Source organism: Acartia tonsa, chromosome 3 (genome assembly GCF_053477335.1).
Source record: "Acartia tonsa isolate MP-2025a chromosome 3, ASM5347733v1, whole genome shotgun sequence".
NCBI lineage: Eukaryota > Metazoa > Arthropoda > Copepoda > Calanoida > Acartiidae > Acartia > Acartia tonsa.
In genome coordinates this window covers 4,779,656-4,804,329 of record NC_137262.1, presented here as the reverse complement: position 1 = coordinate 4,804,329, position 24,674 = coordinate 4,779,656, and the positions used below count along the sequence as shown (strand labels likewise).

At 32.6% G+C, this 24,674-nt stretch overlaps 1 protein-coding gene and 1 long non-coding RNA gene across 3 annotated transcripts in view; one reads left to right on the top strand and one right to left on the bottom strand.

Moving 5' to 3' along the window:
- The window catches only part of CRMP (Collapsin Response Mediator Protein), a 33,192-nt gene extending 24,434 nt beyond the window's left edge, over nt 1-8,758 (top strand). For both annotated transcript variants that reach the window (XM_080152375.1, XM_080152376.1), the window contains 4 exons: nt 5,608-5,735; nt 6,249-6,309; nt 7,190-7,290; nt 8,073-8,758. In XM_080152375.1, the coding sequence (XP_080008501.1) occupies nt 5,608-5,735; nt 6,249-6,309; nt 7,190-7,290; nt 8,073-8,166 (384 nt within the window). In that variant the 3' untranslated portion in view covers nt 8,167-8,758. The remainder of the gene's footprint in view (nt 1-5,607; nt 5,736-6,248; nt 6,310-7,189; nt 7,291-8,072) is intronic.
- Nucleotides 8,759-9,315: 557 nt separating this feature from the next.
- LOC145313107 (uncharacterized) lies at nt 9,316-10,972 on the bottom strand. The gene is made up of 3 exons (XR_013877247.1): nt 10,907-10,972; nt 10,001-10,154; nt 9,316-9,481 (listed from the first exon to the last, which is right to left on the bottom strand). It is a non-coding gene; the product is annotated as an uncharacterized LOC145313107 (long non-coding RNA).
- Between the last annotated feature and the right edge of the window lie 13,702 nt (nt 10,973-24,674).

Sequence of the window (24,674 nt, the reverse complement as noted above, 5' to 3'; positions counted from 1 at the left end):
TTTTGCTTTTTAAATTTGTAAATCAATTATTCAGGAATCGTTTTACTTTGTTTGTTTACTAGCAGCTGCGCTCCAAACATCTAGCAGCTCTGTAATTAAAGGAGTAAGGAAATTAGTAAAATAGCCTTATACTTTACCGAAATCTTAAGCTACAGACAAAAAAGCTTTATATAACATGTATTAATTTGTAAAACTGCAAATGATAAAATATGACCTATTTTTTTCTCTTTAAAAATTCTCTTTAAACACCTCCCCCTTTTTATATAAAGATGCTAATTCCCCCCTAACCCCAAGAGGATATAAGCAGTAAAAACCCTGCAGGTGGCACAATTTTCTAACACTTCTTTCTTATTTAGTCTTTTAAAAGGATTCAAAATGCATTGACATATATATATTTTTTATAACTCTTATTTTATACATCTTAATTGGAACTGATGATCTATTTTTATAGAAAAACATATGTATTTCATCAATAAAAAGTTAAAAAATTAAGTGTGTTTATACATATAATAATTACTATATATAATAGGATAATGAAATGCAGCTGTTTTAAGGGTTGCCAGCTTAATAATACAGACCGATTCAATAATTGTGTTAATATGTTAAGATGTCTAACTTTAAAATGGTGTAATTATAGTTATATTTAGCATAGAAAAATGATAAACATACCTATAGAAGCGTTAAATAATTCTCTTTTTTATAATAAAAATTTTTTTTAGAAACAAGAACAAGAACAATGCATAGCAGTGTAAAATATAAATTGATATTTTTTTCCAAAATTCAATTCCCTCTGGTGATGTTATAAATAAAATACCAAAAGTCAAATTTAGGTGGATGTTATATGAATATATAAAGCTTCTTTACAGCCAAAAAAAATTGGGAAAAAAAATATCATTTATGGAGCAACAACAAAAGTGGGTTTATCACAAAACCTCGATTTTTTAGTCAGCTGTTCTATAAACAACCAAGTCATTACCTGTATATTATAAAGCAATGCCAGGCGATTAAAATGAGGTATTAAGCACTTTCTAACTCCAAAAATTGATTCTTCTAGAGCAAAAATTAGTTTAGCATTTTTGGTGACTCAAATTTGAAATTTGATTTGTTGCAAGAGAAAAATATCAAAAAAACATACTTTTTTTTATCTCAGAGGCAAATTAATGGTACCAATATATTCGCAAATGTCTTATATACAGTTTAATACACTTTTAAGTCCATTATTTTTGGGGCTTTGAGTGAATGTCAAATAAGGTTGATTTCTAGCCTTCAACTATCTTAAGAATTCCAAGGGATATGTCAACGAAAGAGAAATTTATTTTTTTGTCTATCTATTTATTTAGGATTAGTCAAATAATATTAATCTAGAAAATGTTTGAAAGGTGCATTTGAAGCTTCCTTTGAAAGCACAACACTCCACTTTAATTTTATTTTGAAAAGAAATCTTTATATCATACAGGCAAGGACGTCCAAGCATTTAATTTTTTTTTTTTGGGGGGGGGGAAGTGGTGGTTATCACCCCTTTACCCCCCCCCCTCCATTGGACGTCCTTGGGGCCATTTATGTTGGGTAGATAAAACTAGCTAACATCCTCCCCTGGTCTTATGAGATCCTTCGCTGTATAGGAGAACCATATAGACAAACATCCTGTTACTTTTATATAAGGATACACAGCATTGTTATTAAGTTTAATTTTATCTTAAACAAGGATGATAACATCCATCCAAAAGCGAAGATCTGGAACGGTAGGAAAAACGAACATTAACACTTGTAGAGTGTCAGAATTGAATAATTGGAATATAAATGTATAAGAATACAAACAAATTAAAATTGTTGAAAAACTGCCTAAATACAGGATAATTTTTTTGGACATACTTACATTTTTAGGACTTGATTCAATGATTATAGTGATGCTACTCTTATATCATTGCACTTTATTATCATAGGAATTAGTATTTCAAAAATCAGATCAATCGGATAATAATAACACATAAAAATTTGATTTTAAAAAAGTTGAAAATCTACATGTTTAAATGGACTACAGACATTCTGATAACGATTGTACAGTTGCTACGCTTTCTAAATCGTACCTAACTCCACAGCAATCACCATGCAAAGTTTGTAATTGATAGGATAATTCTAACCTGCCTAAATTAACGAAGAAAGCTATCCGTTCCGGACGGACGGACTTCGGACTGACCGACCCTAATTATTGAAAAGCTTCGCTTTTAATAATAAAAAGTTGAGCATTACTAAAAAGCAAAATAATATAGCTGAGTGAAAAATTATGTAATACAGGAAAACCTTTGCGCTTTTGTCACATTTCTGTACATTAAAATAAATATTTTACTGTGGCGTAAAATTTGTAATTATGAAACATGAATTGTGAACATTGGTAGTTAGGCTCTTTGGAAAATTTGACTTTCTCGGATGCTTTGCAAGATAGACAGCTGATTTAAAAAAAACTAATAAAAATGAGCATCGAGTGTATAATTTACTTTACTTTTCTTTTTCTATTTATAACACCGAACATTTGCTTAATAAATCGCTCTGAATTTCCATCAATGATTTTATGTGCTTGTTTCATGTTTCCAATTTATTACTTTTTTTCCACACTGTGTTTGTTTTGGTTAGAAAGTGGAAGTGAGAGGAAGTAGTTTGGTGGGTAAAACTTTTCTTCTTTGAACTTGAAATATGTTTAAACTTTTTTCACTGAATAAAATTAAGAGAATATTTCATTTGTAAAGCAACATTTAATGTGAAGGAAGGGGACATTGGACTGTAAGTTACACTGGTACCCAAAGTTTTATAACTAGGTTTTCTTGTTCATTGATTTAACTTTGGGTAACTTTATTAAAAATTAATTGGTAGTACCCAAATCAGTAATTTTAATCTACGGGATAACAATTTTGAGGATTTGTATCCCGAAGTTTTTGGATATTTAATTTGAAAGAAAACTACCTGAACAATATTCTGATTTCTTATTAATCTGTGAGTTTTCTTTACTCCCTGGTAAACCTCATTTCTTTTAAATAATGTAATAGGTGTTTCATAGTGTCGAATAAAAACATTTCGCCATTTATGAAAATATTACATATTTACAGACATTTTACTTTATATTTGGGAGAATTGATGACATACAATTACAGACAGAGTTATAGAATAAATACTCATAGGTCTGTAGAATCTTCACAAAAAATCAGTGTACGATACTTCCTTCTATCTAAAATAAGATTTTTAATACATTAAAATAATGTCTTTCATAAAATTACTAGCATACTTATTGTATAATGGATGCAAATTTTTTAAGGAAATATTAGTCCCAGGACAAACGCAGGAGTCCCAAATGTCGAAGTGGACAAACGTCGGAGTGGACACTTAACCTGACCTATTTAGACCATATTTTAGGTTTTTTAAATGCCTAACTCCTGCGGGGGGCTTAATTGTACATTCATATCTTAACCTAACCTAATCTATATAGAAATACTTTATTAAATTAATAATTTAACACTCTTGCGTTTGTCCACTTTGACGTTTGGGACTCCTGCGTTTGTCCTGGAACCGAAATATTCAAAAAAGTTTCAGACGGGCATAAAGACGGAAATATGGAATTAAGGAATCTATAGAGTAGCTTTGCTATTAAAAGTATATTTTAGACATTTATAAAACATCCCGTAAATGCTTTACTCTTAACTAAACTTCCCTAAAACTTTTTACAATTTACCCCCTTTACTCTTTTTATCTTGTCTAAGACTTTAAAACTCAACAGAATTCAAAAAGTAAGGTGTCAAATTAAAGATCTTACTATTTTTGTTCATAATGGCAATTTTCTTCTTTATTTGTTGCGTTAAAACCAACTTGATTTAAAAAAAACTTAAATTACTTCAAAAATAAGAGATCTACAAAAAAAGAACTGATTGCATATCTAAATTCGATGGATCATTTTACATCTACTACTTACTAAAAACACCGACTAGCTATTTTTAAAAAATCACAAAAGTTAGGACAATTTCTTTACAAACATTTTACTCAAAATTTATAGAGTAGATACTCATAGGTCTGTAGAATCTTCACAAAAAAACAGTGTAAGATACTTCCTTCTATAAAAATAAGATTTTAAATACATAAATTAACGTCTTTCATAAAATTATCAGCATACTTATTGTATAATGGATGCAAATTGTGATAGGAAATATTAGACCTAGGACAAACGCAGGAGTCCCAAACGTCAGAGTGGACAAACGTCGGAGTGGACACTTAACCTAACCCATTTTAGACCATATTTTAGGTTTTTTAAATGCCTAACTCCTGCGGGGGCTTAATTGTACATTCATATCTTAACCTAACCTAATCTATATAGAAATACTTTATTAAATTATTCCTGCGTTTTTCCACTCCGACGTTTGGGACTCCTGAGGTGGATTCTTAAAAAAAAGTTTTCCCCACTAAACGCTTAGTGGGGCAAAATTGTTTTCGTGAAAAATCCTCTAAAATCACATTAAAAATCTACAAAAATAGAACAAAATCATAGAAGGGTTATTAACATAAGATTTCATTTAATTTTTGTAGATTTTTTATGTGATTTTGGAGGATTTTTTACAAAAACAATTGTGCCCCACTAAGCGATTAGTGGGTAAATTTTTTTTTAAGAATTCACCTCTGCGGTTGTCCTGGAACCGAAATATTCAAAAAAGTTTCGAAGGGGCATACAGACGATCATATGGAATTAAGGAATCTACTACAGAGTAGCTTCGCTTTTATAAGTATATTTTATACATTTATAAAACATCCCGTAAATGCTTTACTCTTAACTAATCTTCCCTAAAAACTTTTTACAATTTACCCCCTTTACTCTTTTAGTCTTTTTATCTTGTCTAAGACTTTTAAAACTTTGCCTGAAGTAAATGAGGTAAAGAAAATTTAAATTCTTGAAATATTTTTATTCATACTTTTAGGTAATATTTTTGTATTTTCATTTCATATATCTTGTTTTTTCATGTACTTCATTTTTTCATATTATAATATTTTGGTACTTTCCCTCAAAGTACCTATTGGGCATGGTAACCCTCTCCTCATTATTTTGAAAGTATAGTTAAGAGGGGGATGATGCAAGTTTTTGTTCCTATGCCTAACCCCAGCGGGGCCTTAACTTTTCTTGGCTATCCAGTCCCCTATATAATCTAACCTAACTTAGTAACTATAGTAATAAAAAACAAACGAAAACATACTCGATTTAATTTAATATAAAAATAAGAGGAGTGGGGGTTTCTGTGCACAACAAGACTCTTTAGGGAAAGCGCCGTATAAGTTTTCTCTACATTTTTCAAAGTCATAGTTTATCTTTTAATCCATTTTTCTTAACTTTTTACTTAATATTATTACATTACTAGTGGCTGCGTCATATAAAGCTCTGTATTTTAAGAGGCAGGTATGAATAGAAAAATAGCCTAAACACGTTATAATACTCAATTCTAGAAATAAAATTGTCTGATATCATGTGAAGTTTCCCTAATATTGTGAACTCTATCGGTTGGGTAGTTATGGAAATAGAAATAACCTTTCTACTTAGATTCATACTACAACCAAAATGTACAAGTAGTTATATTTTAGGTCCAAGGTATAGCTGACTGGGTTATCTCCCGTGGACGCATTGTGGTAGAAGATGGGGAGGTGAAGGTGACCAAGGGGGCGGGGAAATTCTGCCCCACACCCCCATTCTCTCCGTATGTCTATGAAAAGTAAGTAATTCTAATTTTAAAAGGCAAGGTTAGGATTATTTCTGTATTAAAACTCGCCAACGTGGCATAAAAAGAATCGCATCTGCTCGTTGTTTCAAAGAATTTAGGTTAAAATCTCGGCCCATAAACGCGTCATAACATAAGACGTTTCAAACTGCTGCTACGTTAGGTGCGTGTCATAAATAGTTAGAGTAGGAGGAATGCCTTGGCCCAAAACACTCATAACTCATGACATAGTTATGACTAGACAATGGATGTGCAATCCATTTGATGGTTATCTAATTAAAGGACCATATATTCATGAACTAAATTAGCAAGATTTGGTTTAGAGATCCAGCAAAATAAGATCTCGTGGCGTATCTCGTCCTTAATAGGTTATATTGGTTATAAAAACTTATTCAAGTTTGAAGATTTTTGTCAATGTTCTTGTTTATTATCATTAGTAAGGACATTAAAATGATCTAGATATTAAATTTGATATCTAAGATAAATTAAAATACCAAAATATTTTAGAGTGAGGATAGCAGAGGAAGCAAGAGAGAAGCTGTGGGTGCCAGTACAACGCTCTGAACAGGTAACAAACCTTTGCGGTTTCCCCAAACCTTGGCGGTGCTTAGTCGAGCAACGGAACCTCCCTCTCCTCATGATTTTCAAATTATTTGAAAATAAGGGAAGTGGGCTGTTTTTTTTTCTTGTTTTTTTAATAGGTCAGACTAAGTTATATAGGAGCTAGGCATAGGTAAAAAAATTAAAAATAAGGTTCTTTCGGGGAAAGCATCGTATAATTAACATACAGACAGCTGACGTGAATATCTTTATCTGAGCCTCGAAAGTGTTACACTTTTAAAATTTAGCTCCATGTTAATAGAGATGCTACGCTTTCTTAACTGTAGCCAAGTTTGAAATGTAGATAATTTAAATTTTGTTGATATGTCTGGTCCATATACTAAAACATATTAGGATGAGAATGGTGGATCACAGCAAAATTGTATCTAATTCACTGTGGGCTAGAATTGAATCAAGACAAAAGTAAGTGCCGAGCCCTGGGACTTATGTGTGGTGAAAATAGACATAAAATTGTGTGGTGAAAATTTGAAATTTTTAAATCTAATTTTCTCAAAAAGCCCCCGCTGAAATATTTTGGTTTTACCTGGAAAAATCATGGTTTTATGTCTATTTTCACCATACATAGGTCCCAGGGCTCGGCACTTACTTTTGTCTTGATTCAATTCTAGCCCACATGTCTATGTCTGGTCTATATCCTAAAACAGATGTGGTAGAGAATGGGACACCCAGCAAAATTGTACCTACTTGTTACAGGAATAATAATTAATATTTGTAGGACATGTATGTTAATATGTCTAGTCCATATCTTAAAACATATTAGGATGAGAATGGTGGATCACAGCAAAATTGTATCTAATTGTTACAGGAATAATAATCTATATTTGTAGGACATGTATGTGGACATGTCTGGTCCATATCCTAAAACAGATGAGGAAGAAAATGGAGCTCCTCAGCAAAAGAATAGTTTCTCATCCAGAGATGATATGAGGTAAACAATTTAAAGACAGGATAAAAGTATTGGTTCGCATGTCGTTGCTGGCTAGGATCTTGATTTTTAGTACACTTCAGACATTATTTGGTAGCCAGTTCTGGATTTCCATCCCCCCACCGAACAAATTTAGTCGAATTTTTTATTATTCAAATCGAAAAACAAATCTTTTAGGTCTCTAAAAAGTTGAAAAATTAGTAAAATTTGGTATCACTATAGTGTGATTTTAACACAGCATTTGATACATAGGTTTCACGATAAGATATTTTTTATGCTGATTTATTTCAGCACAAGTGTCAATATAGCTATTCATTAGAACCTTATCGCTTTAGCGAATAGTCAGATCCTTCGCTACACACAGTCAGGCATCGTGTTACTTTTATATTAGGATGAAATACAATTACTCAGAAACGGAATTGTTGGGGGGGGGGGGGTTATCATTATTTTAATTAATTGCTTACTTATTAAACATTATAGTGCTTTCTCTCATTGTTCCTGTCGAGCACTTATCCTCCCCCTCCACAATCTTAAATGAAGGGGGGGGGGGGGGGGATATTCTTCCTATGGCTAACCCTATACCTTCATAACACTGCAGGGCTACTCAATACCCAAGATAATCCAACCTAACCTACCTAAAGTAATAAACTAACAAACCTCCCCCCCCATGGTTGTTTTTAATTTACTTAAAAATTAATGGGAGTAGATTTTTGTGATCAACAATTCTTTTAAGGGAAACGGCCCACATTTTTGTAAACATATTTAATAATCTTATTTTGTTTTAGAAGAGACAGAGAGAACAAGCCTGCCATAGATTCCAAGCCCCAGATTCGTGTGAGAAATCCTCCAGGTGGTAAATCCTCCATTGGATTCTTCTAAACAAAGTTTTCTCTAGCGAGGGAGGGAGGGGACAATGGACTGTAAATTAGACACTGGTACCCAAAGTAAAATAGCCAAGATATTTTTGAAAATTGTGTTCTTCAATTTAATTTTTTGTTGTTAGTTACATCAGAAAAATTTTTATCACCATTTGGGACGTGTTTCAATTTATCGTCCATTGTCTTATCCTTTGAGACCTCTAGTTTTCTCAAAGGAGAAAAGGAACTATTACAAATACTAAAAGCATTTTTTTTTTGAATTTTTATTAATGTATTGTATTTGTTAAAGTTAGTAAAATAACAATGCATTTAAATTCATAGTCATCATTATAAAGTTATTTTTTACCGTATTGATTTTAGAAAATGAACCTTAAAAAACATGTTGACTTAATTATTGTTAAGTTTAAAAAAATATTCTTTTTTTTTATTAACAATGACATTTATATGAGAATTTTATATTTTTATTTTTATACTTTGTATACTAAAATTTTATGATTATTTATGTATTTTATTTACAAAAAGATTGGTTATGGTGCTAATTTTGATTAATATTTATAAAATTTAAAAAATGTCAATAAATTACTTAAATATAATTATTGTTTTAATATGATGTCTTTAGTTTTGATTAAAGAAACTGACTAAATATTTTAGTTGCTCGCAGCCACTTTGTAACTTGTAATGTACATACGTCCGTCCATATGTCTATCCCTGAAAGTAAGTTATGATGGTGCACTATCACTTATTGGATACCCAGGCGTATTATGTGTTCAGTTTTGGATTTCTATAGTTTTTCATTTGACGCTAAAAAATACTCGAAATATTCAATAAAAAAGTGTCAAGTTCAATTATATACGGGAAAATCTAAAGAATTTTGGTCTCAAAGATACAAATCAATAAATCAGCAGAAAACGGCGGTTACTTCACAGTTCTTCATTGTACATCATTAAAACAACTGCCATGCAAAATAAAGGTGCTGCATTTTTTTGGTTAGGTTCTTTGTGTTAAGGTCTTGTTACAAAGGGTGTCCCCACCCTCCTTTGTAACTTTGCTTCTGACACTCGACAAATATTGATGTAAATATGTCGTCCTTGAATGTCAAGGCCTTTGTGTTGTAGAACAGCTTTTGGATGAAAAAAAATCAAAATCACTATAGATTGTTCATACATTTTATTGTAATTTAATAATATTTTTATATATTATATTGTAAAATATGAGTAAGAGAAAAATGAAAAAATTCACTAAAAATTGTTTGGCTCTTGTTGGCAATGTTCTCAACCCCAGTAAGGCCACGAAGGTTTTATAACTGTACTACCTGCCTAAAATAAATTTAAATATATCTCTCTCTAGTAAGATCTCTCAGAGATTTTACTATGGGACAAAAAACGAAAAATTACCGTATCCCAAATTATGATGCACAAAATTATTAAATCCCAATCATTCATTGAAATAAATAAGAGATTTTTAAAAACTTTCTTGCAATTTAATGGTGAATCAAAATCCCCTGAGCCATTTGAGAGATCTTTTAATTCAGACAACACAACATGCTTTTTGTATGTTTATGGGGTTACAGTATTTAGATTACATATTTAAATTTTGGATCATGGAAAGAAAACAAAGTAGCGGATTTCGTTGTATTTTCACACTAGCTTTCCTCCTATTTCTAGCCCCTGCGGGGGGCTCTAACCCTGAGGGCCCTATATCCTAACCATGCGGAGCAATCATTAATATTTACCAAACCTAAAATAAAGTATCAAAAGCTACTGTGAAAATACGACGAAACCAGCTACTTTTTTTCCTTTCTATGATCCGAAATTTTTAATGATAATTATACTTACGCTGCCAGTAGCAGATCTGGAACTTTGAGACCCATATCCATTAGTTCCAACTGCATTCCAGGGGTCCTTATTTTGTTGGTTATTTCTACTAAAGTCATTACCAGTATTTCTTTGAGGAAATCCCATCACACCATGGACCATCACGAGAACAAAACTAATTTGAATTTAACAAGGTTTAGTATATAATCAAGGACGTTTAGGTCAAATATAAGGGAAGCATTTTGAACAAAATTTACGGTCAAACATGAAATAGCCAGAGAAAGAAGATAAAATTAAAAAAAAAAATGAATATCTGAAAAACAGAAAAGTTTTAGCATTTTTCCTGTAATAACAGGGATGACAAGCGAAAATCAGAAGGAAGGACAAACGAACAAAACTCTTTTAGAGTGTTAGAAAATTAATTTAAAGTCCAAACAAAATTTGTTGCATAATTGCATAAATAGAGAACACAGTAAAAGGACATACTTTCATTTTTAGGATTTGATAATAGAGATGCTCTGCTTATAATACTGTACCTTGTTGTCCTAGGTATCATTATCTTAAAGATCAGTGAATAGGATAATTATATCATATAAAAAACTTAAAATCAGCATGTTATAAATGAACGTACGGACTTTCTGGTAACGAGTATTGAACTACTACGCTTCCAATTTCATGCAAAGTTTGATAGGACAATTCTAACATGCCTAATTTATCAAAATGAGCTGACTGGTACGGACGTATGAACGAATGAACCAACCTTAACCACAGAAAAGCTTCACTCATAAAAATACACGTTGCAAGAGTAATATTTTTTAAATTATAGAAAAACCCTAATTGCAGCTACAATTTTTATTCATCCACAGCCTCAGAGCTCCTAGACCTTAGATGTTGCGTTTAAAAAACTGTATGAAATAAATGACTTACATGAAGACGCAGATTTTCATTGCAGCTTGAACCAAAGCCTTACTTGGTTGAAAACTTACTAGTGAGAAATTTTGCGCAATTGGTTTTCTTAAACCTGAAATTTCTATGGTAACTTTTCGCATTTTCCTTGATTATAAAAAGGAACCAAATTAAACTCCCCTCAAAATGTAAAAATTTATTTTAATCAAACCGCAATTTTTTTTCTTTTCTTTTGGGCGTTTTTCTTTTTCTAGGGGGAGAGGGGGTTATTATTGGAAATGTTCGACATTTTACACCCTCCTCCTCAACTAAAAGTTACTTTTGTACAATTTTGCGACGGTTAGTTATTTGAGTTTGCTTTAAATAAGTAGGAATTTTGAAGAAAAAAGGCGAAATGCGCACCACGCATTTCTTTGTATGGTCATTTACTTCCCAACTTTTGAGGAGCACTGCGTATAAACTGATATCCTATTATATAAAGTAGTAAGCGTTGTTTGTGTATCAAAGGATCTTGCTAACCACTGAACCGATATTGTTCTCCTTTAAAGTGAAGCTTCTTATAGGTCCTGGGAAGGTTTGAAACTATTTTTTGGGAGAGTGTCTCGACCCCCCTCCCTCCCCCCACCAATTTTTTTACTCCTTTGAAACTGAAATTAAAATGGGATGAGGTCGACTTTCCCCCCCTCCTACCTTAAGAGCCCCTAGAGGCTTCTAGGGGGCGCAGCCGATAGTTTTCATTATATGGTAAGAAATGCTGGGGGTAGAGGGATTTGAACCAGATTGCATGATTTATCAGATCAAGTTTGACATTGATAGAAAAGCATCAATATAATATTCTTGTTTATACAAGTAAAGCATTTTTTTAGAACAAAAAACATTCATAAAGTATATAATAGAAGAGAGCTAAATATTTGAAAAATAAACTGACCTTAATATTAAGGATCAAATGATGAGTCTCTGTCTTATACTTAATGTAAGGTTTAGCACTTTTCATTAATATTTACATGATATATGTAATTTTTCTATTGATTTCGAACTTAAGATGAAGACTCCTGTAACAGCTAGGTACGATTTAAAAAAGCGTAGCAAGTCTATTATCGTTATTAAAAAGTGCAGAAGCTTCTCTATGACCCAGTCCAAAAAATGTAAGTATGTGCTTGAACAGTATCTTGTTTAAACTTAAAATTTCATATTATTTAATCAAGTTTTGACACTCTACATATGTTAATGTTCGTTTGTTCTACTGTCTGATTTCAGAACTTCGCTTTTATGGATGTTGTCAACCTTATTCAATTTAAAATATTGCTGCGCTTTTTATGGAAAAAGCCTGGTTACAATTGTACACTTTTGTGTTTTGGGATAAAAGTAAATAAGAAAATATTGTCCACGTTTTACATTTATATTATTTGAATCCTTATTTATGGGTGTACAAACAAATAATGTAAAATACAAAACATTTCTATTGGGGATCTTCAGCCGTCTATTTTTGCTTTGTTGCGTTTTTTTTTCTTCAGAAAAATATTGTTCAGCTGGGGGTATTTTTAAATAGACGGTTTGGCCGCAGCTGCTGATTTAATGAAAATAAAAGAATAGTTATTTCTCGCATCGTATTATAAACAGCTTTCCGCGGATATAGAATATACAATTATAAGATTAAGACCAGTTTTTTAGCCCCTAGGTGCCGTAGGCACGGGCTAAAAAAACTGGTTTTAATCTTATGATTGTACATTTCTATATTCGTAGAAAGCTGGATATAATACGATGCTAGACATAGATGAGAACCGGTTCCTATCCATCGGATTCGAATGAATACGAGAAACGAGTTTTACAACATCTATAAGTAGCGAACTCATAGAAGAAAAAACGGATAAAGTGAATGTAAGAGTAGGATTTTAGAAACTGATGGACCAACGGGACAAATAGATATGTGCTGTTTGCTCATTGGTATAGGAAATCATCATTACCAAAAACTTCAGACTTCTATCTTGAATTGCAGGCGAAAATGGCTGCTTAACCCTGATTTCTGTACTGTTGGAAATTGTAAAATATTTATTGTATATGATAAATGTATCTAAAACTTGGAGATAGAGTTTGAAATAAAAAGATCAATTATGTTATTAAAGAATATTTCTTACAGAAGCTGAGCATTAGGTTATAAGGCGGGGAGAGGGGGCATCTTGTACACCCCCTCCATCCATTATTATTATTATTTGAGAAATAATATTATGAAATAAAAAAAGTAGTCAAATTCCTCAGCATGCTCGTTGCTGTTCAGCTCAAAGTGCACAGAATCCACCTTGATTCGAAAGAAATAAAAAGATAAGAGGGGAAACGGAGGAAACGGAGGTTTTCCTTTACAGTAAATCTTCTCCTAGGTCTTGTTTAAAATTATATCTCTCGGGAAGGTACCTCCACCCTTCTAAAATAAACTCTCCCTTGAGAAAACAATCCCCCCATCAACCTAAATTTTAAATTTATTTTTACTTTTTTTATTCAAAAATAAAGATTAAATTATGGGTCAATTACCCAACCCACTCTCCTCTTCCCTCAAGTGCTATAAGTATTCCTATTTTGAAGTGCCACCTTATTGTATTGGTATTTTGTCCAATTATTATCGCCTTTTCACTTCAAAATGCATTCTTTAACTTCAGGATTATGGAATCTGTAGAAATGATTTTTATTGAGACAAAAAATAATAATTTTAACATGCTAAGCAATGGTAATAACATTTTCTCGTACTCATTCGAAACCGAATAATATCCAGTAGAATAGAACCGGTTCTCATCTATACGAAAAAACTATGTCTAGCATCGTATTATATCCAGTTTTCCATGAATTCAAAAATGTACATTCATAAAATAAAAACCAGTTTTAGCAACTCGGGGCTAAAAAAAATGGTTTTAATCTTATAATTGTACATTTTATATCCGCGAAAAGCTGTTTATAATACGATGCGAGAAATAACTATTAACAGTTCGTAAACAAATTACATTTTATGTACAAGGATAATTTATCATTTCATGTATATATTTCTGACCATTTATTCCTGATTAATAGCATAAAAAGTTTGTTGTGGTACATAATTATCTATCCCCTCCATATATTCATGACCCCAATAAGTTTATCTTGTTAAATACACGTGGCCGTTGTTAAATCAACACGTCGGGTATCCGTTCGTTGTCGGGGAGGTGATAGGTTCGTTCGACTCTTGGCTAAGCTAAGCGTCGTTACTAATGATGTTAAATATGTGTTGCACTACGCTGTGGTTGAGAAAATCTGAGTTCAAGTCCCCTCATAGATATTGCACTTGGATGACAAATGCTGTTGCAATTTTAGAATATAATCACGCAACCTTCCCTGAGATGCCCTTAGGTTGTAAGGAGGGAGATTTGTAGAAAGTTAGGATCCTACCTATTAAGCAATTGTAATCATGCTTTCCCTCGTCCATGCTCCTCATTCATATGAGAGTGCCATTAATTAGGGTGGCTTAATATGGAACATCTGCCAAAACTCTAGGCCAGGGTGATATAATAATTGAGTAGCTTCCACGAGAATTGCGGGTCAGCTTGTAATGTAACATAAAAAACACTCAGCTGTGCGCGAAGCTTACCAATCTAGGATTGGTCAAAGGATTCTCACTTCCAATCTTCTCGTGCATCTTAATCCTAACTTCAGAGAATCAACATACAGCTACATACATACATACATGTTAAATATGTTTCTACTGCTGCTATGTCAGGTGCGCGACATTACGAGTTGGGAGAATGCCTTGGCCCAAAACAGGTGCAACTTAGTTTTGAACAGTTTGGACTTCCAGACAAAGGTCGTGCAACCAAAGAGTTGGTTGTCTGTTGGGTGTTACCTAATACCCCAGGTGTATGGATGGAAAATGCCTATATTCATGACAACAAATAGTTTGTTTTCTTGGTTTCATGACACAGTTTCTTTCTCCTGTGCATTTTAACCAGGGATCTAAAGGGATAAGACAATTAAAAATAAATTCTTATGATGATTAACAAAACAACCCCCTTCTGTAAAGTAAATATTTTGACACTTCTAGTTTGGAACCAACCAGTAAAAATCCTATCAAAGCAACCATGCAACGTATATAGGACAAATTCTCTTTTGGTACCAATAAAATAATTATTAGCCTTTTCTGGACCTATGAGAAGCGTTACTGTTGTAAAGGGAAATCAAACTGACCAAACTAAATTTGCTTGATTCACTTCACTAAGAGATGCGATTGATAATGAGTATTTTTTCCTTGAAATGTATTTCGGAATGATGAAGTAGACTTTTTTCCTTTTAAATTGGGTTGAAAAAGGTTTATAACTGAATAGAAATCATATTAGTCCAGTGAAGCGGTTAGTGAGATCCTTCGGTACAAAAAAAAACAGACAGACAGACAAGATTAATGATTCTAACTTTTTAATCATTTAAACCAGTTTGATTGTTTTTAATTTCTACCGAAAAACGATAAAAAATATCAACATTTATGAGAAATCCAAAGTGTAAATACCTTGAAACCATTTAAGAATGCAACAAAAAGTGTTTAGGGGGGATTGGGGAGGGAGGGTAAAAATAGCCCATCCCCTCCCAAAATATTTTAACACCTCTTTGAAATTCGTCGGAGAATTTTGCAAGATCCGTAATCCGATATACCGTCGTCGTCTCCCAGATAACTTGTTGTTATTTATACTCAGTGATCGCGTTTCCTCTCCCTCCCTCTCCCACTCTTCCCCTCTTTCTCTCTCTCTACCTCTCCCTCTCCCTCCCTCTCTCTCTCTCTCTTTCTCGCTCTCTCTCTCAAAGATTAACATCCGCTCTTCCGTCAAATATTTCTTTTACTCTCGGAAGTAACATAGAGAAAGAGAGAGAATAAGAGAGAGAGAGAGAGAGAGAGAGAGAGAAAGAGAGAAAGAGAGAGAGAGAGAGAGAGAGAGAGAGAGAGAGAGAGAGAGAGAGAGAGAGAGAGAGAGAGAGAAAATAGTGTAAAAATGAGTTAATGAGACGGTTCTTCTTTAGTTTAAGGTTTCATCTTACCAGAAAAGGACCCTACAATTAGAAATCTATATTTTTAAGTGATAGTGCCTGAAAATCAATATTATTATTGTCTATTTCACAATGTGTAAGTCATATGTATATTGTATATTGTATTATCCATGAAGTAGCATGTCTAGTTTTTTTAGCCGATGCCTTCGGCACCTTGGGCCTAAAATTTTTTTTAAACTTTATAATTGTACATTCTATACCCGCAGAATACGATGCGAGAAATAACTATTATCACATCGTATTATAGCCAGCTTTCCGCGGATAGTAAAATGAAAAAATAAAAGATTATTCTCTGTTTTGTCTTTAAATACGATACGATACATGATTTTTTATTATGGCACAACCTGTTATATTTTGGTTTCGAGGCCTTGCTGGAACAAATTCTCGGGGAATAAATACTGACAGAAAATGATTGTTGGTAATTGTTTTATTATTGACTTGGGTCATGCAATAGGCATTATTTTCATTGCTAGTAGCGAAACTCCTCTATACCTAGGTGCTGTAAAGCTGTGCAAACAACGGCCTGTAATTCTTGGCAACCACGGCCTAACTAATTAGGGAGGGAGGGGACATTGGACTGTAAATTATATTGGTTCCCAACCAATAAAGAAATTAAGATTTAATGATAATTCCAAAGTTTCTAACCCAAGCAAGCTTTTTTTACAAATTTTTTTGTGTAACAGTAAAAATAAGGGTCCAATATCCTTCCCTCTATGGGATCTCCAGAGGTATTACTGAATACTAAATACAATTTGAACCATGTTTACTGTTATTTTACATTTAAACTAGCAGCTTCGCCCCTAGCCTCTAGGGGCTTTGCCCCAAGAGGTGAAATTTTTTTTTGCGAAATACGTAAAAGGACCAAGGAAATCTTCTACAAAAAAAAATGGAGGGGTGATTTTTTGTTTTTTGGGCGGTTTGGGGTGTCCCACTCCCCAAGAAAATAGCCTAAAACCACCACAGGACCAGTAGGTATATTCCCTGAAGAGTAGAATCCGATCGGTTCAGTGGTAACCGAGATCTAAAGGGAAGGACGGACGGACGGACGGACAGACAGACAGACAGACGGACGGACAGACAGACAGACAGACGGACATCCATCGTTCTACTTTGTATTATAGATTACTGCTTGCATATGTGGTTACCTACATGTAACATGAAATATATTGTTCTTGTTATATAAAATGAAAATTTGCTTAGGTCATAAGCAACTATCATAAAAAACTAGTTTTGATTAAAGTGCTAACTAAATGATTAATAAACCTTTTTAATCAACTATCGGCTGGTACTCTAGCTTTTAGAGGCTAGGTATTCAATAGAGGGAGGGGCAGCAAATAACATAAATCCTCCAAGGACTTAAATTAAAAAATGAACAGCCTAAAGACATCCTGGGACCTATATAAAGCTTTTCTATTATAGATACTGACGTATTTTCACTATTAAAAGTAAAATATATTAATTCAGCGTTTAAAACAATTGAGCATTTAAATTTACAAAAAAAAAAATAATTTTGATTGATTAACCCATTAAAATTATACATTAAAAAGATAATTCTAATGATAAATAGCTAAATTGTTTTGTTCTTTTTATGGAAGCTTCATATTGGTCCGCTCTATCTATTTGAGGGATAATAGGTAAACTTCTCTGAAATAAAATAAATATATTTTATTTTTTTGACATCTTAATTAAATCTTAATTAAAATGAAATCTTAAGTTTTATGGAATTGGAATACCTAGAGGCCATGTTCGCAGCGACTATTCTTAAAATGTTGTGTGAAAAATCGGCAAATCTATACTCCTATTGAAAAGGATAATTTTAAACAGCTCAGCTTTTTAATATTTTCATCCTGTCATCAGATTTTAAACTTTTAAACTTGAATTTAACTTGAATTATGTTGTCATGCAGTTTTTTATTATTTAATAATGATTAATATGTAAAGGTTTAATTCATCTTTTTAGCTTTATATAAAACAGGTAGACTGTCTTTGTGTCTGATTGTAAGAATAATCTCGAAAACCGCTGGACCGATTTGGTACTCACCAAAATTTTATAAACTTATCCCATTTAAAACTAGAATTTATATTATCCCAACTCCCTTCTTTCCTTTCCTCAAGTGCCCCTAGAGGCCTCTAGGAGCGTAGCCGTTTCAGATAAAACAAAAAAGCAAATAATTTCTATCAAGATATAAATATTTCATTGTTTTATTTGTTAATTATAGGATTTTTATGAAAGGCAACTTTTAGTATTTCAGCAAAACAGCATTTTTTTTATATAGTAAATTTCTGTGCAAGATGGGAAAAAGAAGTATTGGAACGCAAGGATCTAAAGGGATAAGACAATGGCCGATAAATTGATTTACATCCGTAATGCTGATACACAAAATTACCACTTCTGTAGGTTATAATTAGTGGTTGAAACAGTTAAAAACTCAACTAAACAAACCACCAATCAAAATTCCCTAAAGTCCCCGAATTATAATTTAATTATATCAAAATTAACATAAATTAATCAAAATTCACTAAAGTCCCAAAAACTGTTGAGCCAACGGATAATAAAACGTTATTATAAAACTTTGGGGACTAGTGAGCAGTTTACTTTTTTATGCTTGACTACATTGACATCCAATTTGAAAACTCGATATTGTGCTGAATTAACAAAATATTGTAAACTTTTAGGTTCTGCTAAATATAGCAAAATTCCAAAAGATGTTCCATTAATTTTGATAAAGATTATCACCAAATTTAGCAAATTTATAAGAATTTAAAATTTGATTAGTTTCTTTAACTACTACTAGCGGCTTCACCCCCAGTGGCATCTAGGATTATTTAATTAGGGAGGAGATCAACCCTCTCTCCCAATTTTAAAAAGAAAATTTGGGGGGATTGTGGGTTTTTTTCAAGGGGCAATTTTTTTCGGGAGTGTGGAGATATCTTCTCTACAAATATTTATAAACCTTACCTGGACCTATACAAAGCATAATTCAAAAGGAGAACCATATCGGTTCAGTGGTTAGCTAGATAATTTGCTACAGATAGATACAGCTTACTTCTTCATAGAATACGAAAGAAATCCATATTTCAGATTTAATAAGATATATCATTCATTTCAAAACAGCTTCTTTAAACTTATGATCAGAGCCTATAGAAATATTAAACAAAGATGACAACATCCATAAGTAGCTAAAAAATTAAGGATGGACATCCGGAATGAACTATAGAGCAGTGTAAATCAAAATAAAAATCAAAATAAAAATAAAATAGATCACAAAACCTTTCGTGATTTATAATGTGGAAATCTAGGAATCGATCTAGCACCCCAACAATAAATAAATCTCAATGAAACTTTAAAGATATAAGCAGAATTCAAACTTATTTAATCCCTAAAAATTTTAGACTCCTATCTTGAATAGGACTCGAGAGAATCACTCGAAAAACTTAAAAGTCTAGGAATCGATCTAGCACCCCAATTAATTGATATGTATATCTAGATGAAACTAAGTGAAAATATGAAGGATGAGAACTTATTTAATCCTTGAAAATTTCAGGCGTCTATATTGAAAAGGGGCCGAGAAAATCACGTTTCCCCCAAAACGTTTCAAACGGACATACGTATAGACGGCCATACGGACAGACGGACATTTTAAATTATAGAGTAGCTTCGCTACTAAAAAATTTGGCTGAAAACATACAGAGTCCATGTAAAATTGTTCGCACATAAAAAATCTTTAAATGTGTTGTGCACAAAAGGTTTTCAATATAAAAGATTTTTAAACATTTACAATTTAGCAACAGTTTTAGTTTAAAGACAAACGACAATTTTGTATTTTTATTAAGTGCCGGGTTTGAAATAAAATAACAATTTCCCCTTGTTTTTTAATTAAATTGAAAAAAAGAGGGGTTACTTTTTCGTTTGTTTGTTTATCACTTTGGGGCAGGTAAGTTAGGTTATATTGAGTACATCCCTACAGTTTAGAATTTATTTTTGAAGAAAAGTTTAACATTTTTTGGGGCAATTATTCTTGGGATGGTAGTGGTACTAACCCCCAAAATAGTTATAAACCTTTCCTGAACCTATGAGGAGCTTCACCATAAGAACCATATCGTTTTAGCGGTTATCGAGATAATATGCTAAAACACACAGACAGAGATAAGAAAGGAGTTAAGATCTAACTTAAATTTAATTCTATATTTTTACTTAATGAATATATATATAATATATTTTTTTTAAATATTATGTTCAAAAAATCTTCTAAAATATTAGTAAAAATCCTTTAAATTAAATTTATTTTTAACTTTAGTTTTACATTGACATCTGAAGAGTGCAAACATGCACGAAACAATTTGTAATGTCTGAATAAATATGTAAAATTCATATTTTGTTTGTGAGTTAACCTCTTATATTATTCTCTACATTATGTATTGAGAACTCTCTGGTAACAATTTTGATACCTTCACTTTCAAGATGAAACTAGTCTCCTATTATTAAAATAGTTGAGACCTCTGATCAAAATTGAATCAACGCTCTGAAACAAAAATGATTTCCTTCAACCACTATCCTGAAGAAGAACCTGCCCCCACCCTCTGACCAACTTCATGCAGCACCTGGTAAAACTGGTCCTTTCATGGCTTACAAGATCAAGAAGAAGAATTTCAAGAAAGAAACATCTCCTACCCTGCCTCGACGGAACTTCTGGTGCTGCTGTATATGAATATTTTTTTAAATATTATGTTCAAAAAATCTTCTAAAATATTAGTAAAAATCCTTTAAATTAAATTTATTTTTAACTTTAGTTTTACATTGACATCTGAAGAGTGCAAACATGCACGAAACAATTTGTAATGTCTGAATAAATATGTAAAATTCATATTTTGTTTGTGAGTTAACCTCTTATATATATATATGGGAAGTTTTGATGGTGCTGAATGTTGTGAACTGGTTGGTCTCTACATCCTTAGTAAGCTGGGTGACATCATTGAACAACCTCAAATTGGTCTGTACCGAGATGATGGTCTTGCTGTCCTTGATGGTTCTGGTCCACAGGTTGAACAAGTAAGAAAACGAGTTTTTCAACTTTTTAAAGATTTAGGACTGAAAGTAAAAATAGAATGCAATATCACAAGCACCGAATTTTTGGATGCCTTTTTTGACCTGAAAGCCAAAACTTTTCGACCTTTTAAGAAACCAAATACTGATCTCAACTACATAAACTCGAAATCTAACCATCCTGCTAACATCAAGAAAGAAATTCCCAAAATGGTTTCAAGTAGAATTTCCAAACTTTCAAGTTCAAGAGAGATCTTTGAAGCTGAGAAAACACCTTTCAAAAATGCATTGAATTCAGCTGGCTACAATGATGACTTCACCTACTCACCCAACCAACAACGTCATCCTACTACAAGGTGCAGGAGAAGAAAGGTTATTTGGTTTAACCCTCCTTTCTGTCAAACAGTGAAAACTAATGTTGCAAGGAAATTCTTACTACTGATTGATAAACATTTTAAGAACACACCTCTTCAACAGTACTTCAACCGTTCTACAGTTAAAGTGTCTTACTGTTGTATGCCTAGCATCAAAGCCATCATAGCTGGACATAACAAATTCTTACTTAAAGATACAGCTGCTGCAAACACTCAACCTGCAAGATTGTGCAACTGCCGTGGTGGCCAAGCTGTGTGTCCCGTTGGAGGCCAGTGCTTGAAGTCTTCCTTGGTCTACAAAGCAGAAGTCATCAATGCAGTCAAACCTGCCACATACATTGGCCTGACTGGTAACACTTTTAAAGTTTACTGGTCACAAGTCATCCTTTAACAATGCCAATGCAGAGCACAAAACCAGCCTATCATCCTTCATTTGGTCATTAAAACGAAATCAAACTAATTTTGATGTTAGATGGTCCATCCTGCAGCAAGCACCAACCTACAACCCTAGCTCCGGTGCTTGCAAACTCTGCAACCTAGAGAAGGTGAAGATCATGTTCAACAATGACGTCACCATGCTCAACAAGAGGTCTGAGATCAACAGCAAGTGCAGACACAGAGACAAGTTCCTTCAAATTGAACACCTGGCTGCTAATGATACCTGATACTGCCGTTCGAAGATAGTTTTTTTTTTTTAAAATTATGTTTATTTGTAATTTCAATATTTTTTTAAAATCCTCTAAATTTGATTAAAAAAATCTATTAATTCTTATATTATCGTCAGTATTAAATTGTAACTGAAGATTGCTTAATGCATGAAACATGATGTTTTACAAATAAACTTTTGTTCATTCTATGTGGACTATATATATAAATTGAGATATATCTTATCAAATCATCAACCACAAATTGCATTTGAAATTAGGTAAAGAACATTGGTATGGACATAAGTAGGACACTGCAAAAAATTACACCAAATAAATGGTTAATATATTATTTAATTTAAACTCTCTAACCATTATATCTTAAACTATCGGGAGTGTGAAGGGGGGGGGGGGGCACCCCACCCCCCATCCTAAAATAGTTCTAAATCTTCCCTAAACCTACACTTGAATGTAATCTTCACTGTAAAGAAAAGACAGATCGGTTCAGCGTTTAGCGAGATTCTTCGGCAAAGACAGACACACATCCTGTTTCTTTTACTTTAATATAATGAATACAAATTTTAAAAGTTTTATCCCAAATTAAATATAATTCATAGTCGATCCTTTTTTACTTTAAGCCAGGTAAGGTTTAGGTTAGGTCATATTAGGTACAGGGTAATTCCGTAGGGTTAGTGCACCCCAATTTCTTTTCATTTTGAAAAGAAAGAGAGGTTTCGATGCTCACTATAAAATTGAGTTAAAGCACTATTTTTTATTCCTAAAAAGACAGAAGGACAAACCTGTTTTCGACGCATTTGTCAACTAAAAAGGAAAAATCCGCAATAGTTTTTAAGAGTCCATGGTATATATACATACACATATTTGCAGCAATATTATTGTAACTTGTTATTATCTCCAATAATAAGAAGAAGTAGGTTAGATAATCTATTTACATTAATTGCAACTATCCATCCTGTACGTCCAGCTTTTGCATTTTATTGTGTTTTTAAGCAAAGCTACTCTATAATTAGGTTCAGTCCAAACGTATGTCCACCCTTCCGTACGTTATGCATATAACGCATGCTAGAATTGTCCTATTGGTTTAAAACTTTAATGACGATTAAAGTAATTATTTTTATCCTTATAAGAAAGTAACAGGATGTATCAGTGTGTATTTATAAAGGGTCACGCTTGCCCATCAACCGATATAGTTTTTTTTTAAAGTAAAGATCCTCAAAGGTCCAGGTAAGATTTATAACTATTTTAGTGAAGAGTATCTCCATCCTCTCAAGAGAAATGTTATGTAGAGTCCCCTCCCGCATTTCCCTATGTCTAAGAGGAATTTAATATAGCAGACATAACTAATATTAATCTAATAGATATGTAAGTCCATAGATAAATGAATATACGTAGAGGTTCTAGATGTAAATCCACCTTGATACCTTATTTATATGCAGCAGGCATTATTATAATCACAGGACAATTCAGAGTCCTATTGTGTACAGTAACTATTCTGTACACATGGATTTTTCTCAAGTTTTCATAACTATCTAAAAACAAGGATTACAACATAAAATTGATAAATCCCTGAAAATTTCAGCCCTCTATCTTGAAAAGGAATTGAGAAAATCACAAAAACTTGAAAAACTAGGAATCGATTGAGCACCCCAAATAACAGAATATGTCATAGGAATCATCACTAAAATTTCAGCTGTCTATCTTGTATAGGAGCCGAGAAAATCACGTTTCCCCCATAGTGTTACGGACTGACGGACAAAGTGAATTATAGAGTAGCTTCGCTACTAACAAAGTGAATTTTAGAGTAGCTTCGCTACTAAAAACACTGTAATGTAAGTGGTTATTTGCCCATGTACTTTTAAAATTTGTGTAGATTCTTGAGCTACTGCATCTCTGTCACCAAGTATGACTGCTAGCAATGTACATGCAATGTACCCCAATAATATACTGTACATGATGTACGTGTCATTGGATAAATATTGTTTTTCTTCTTCAGTCACTTATTGCTTTACTTGTAAAATTAGGGAGGGAAGGGACATTGGACTGTAAATTATATTGGTACACAAAGTTTTTGACTTGTTATATTTTTAATGATGGAGGGGTGGGGCATTTGCCTTAAAATATACTAGTACTCAGGGGCTTCTATTCAGCCAATTAATTCCAATTGAAATTGACGCAAAATTTAATATTTTGTTGGGGTAAAGTTGGCGTATAACTTATTTACGTAACTGAAGGGGAGTGGGTAAGAAGGAGGGAGAAAAAAGGGAAGGGGCTTGTGGGGGAAATTTTTACTTAGAATTGTTTGTCAGAATCACATTCACTTTTCCCTGCTAGTACCTAAAGGTTTTTAAACATACTCTTTCTTTCATTTGAGAGCTCCAACAATTTTTAATGAGGGGAGCATTTTTCATCCCCGCTCCCTGTCTTCAAAATAGGGTTAATATTTGAGACAAAGGCATATTTGGTGTGTATGAAAATAAATGCACAGTGATATATTCTGTCAAATTCTTATGACAACTCATTTATCTCAATTTATCAAAAACTACAAGTCAGAACTAAATTTAAAATTTAAATTGTATTTACAGACTATTCTATGAATATTTTCTTAATAATATTTCATGAAGAGATATTAGACTGTAAGTTACACTGGTACCACAA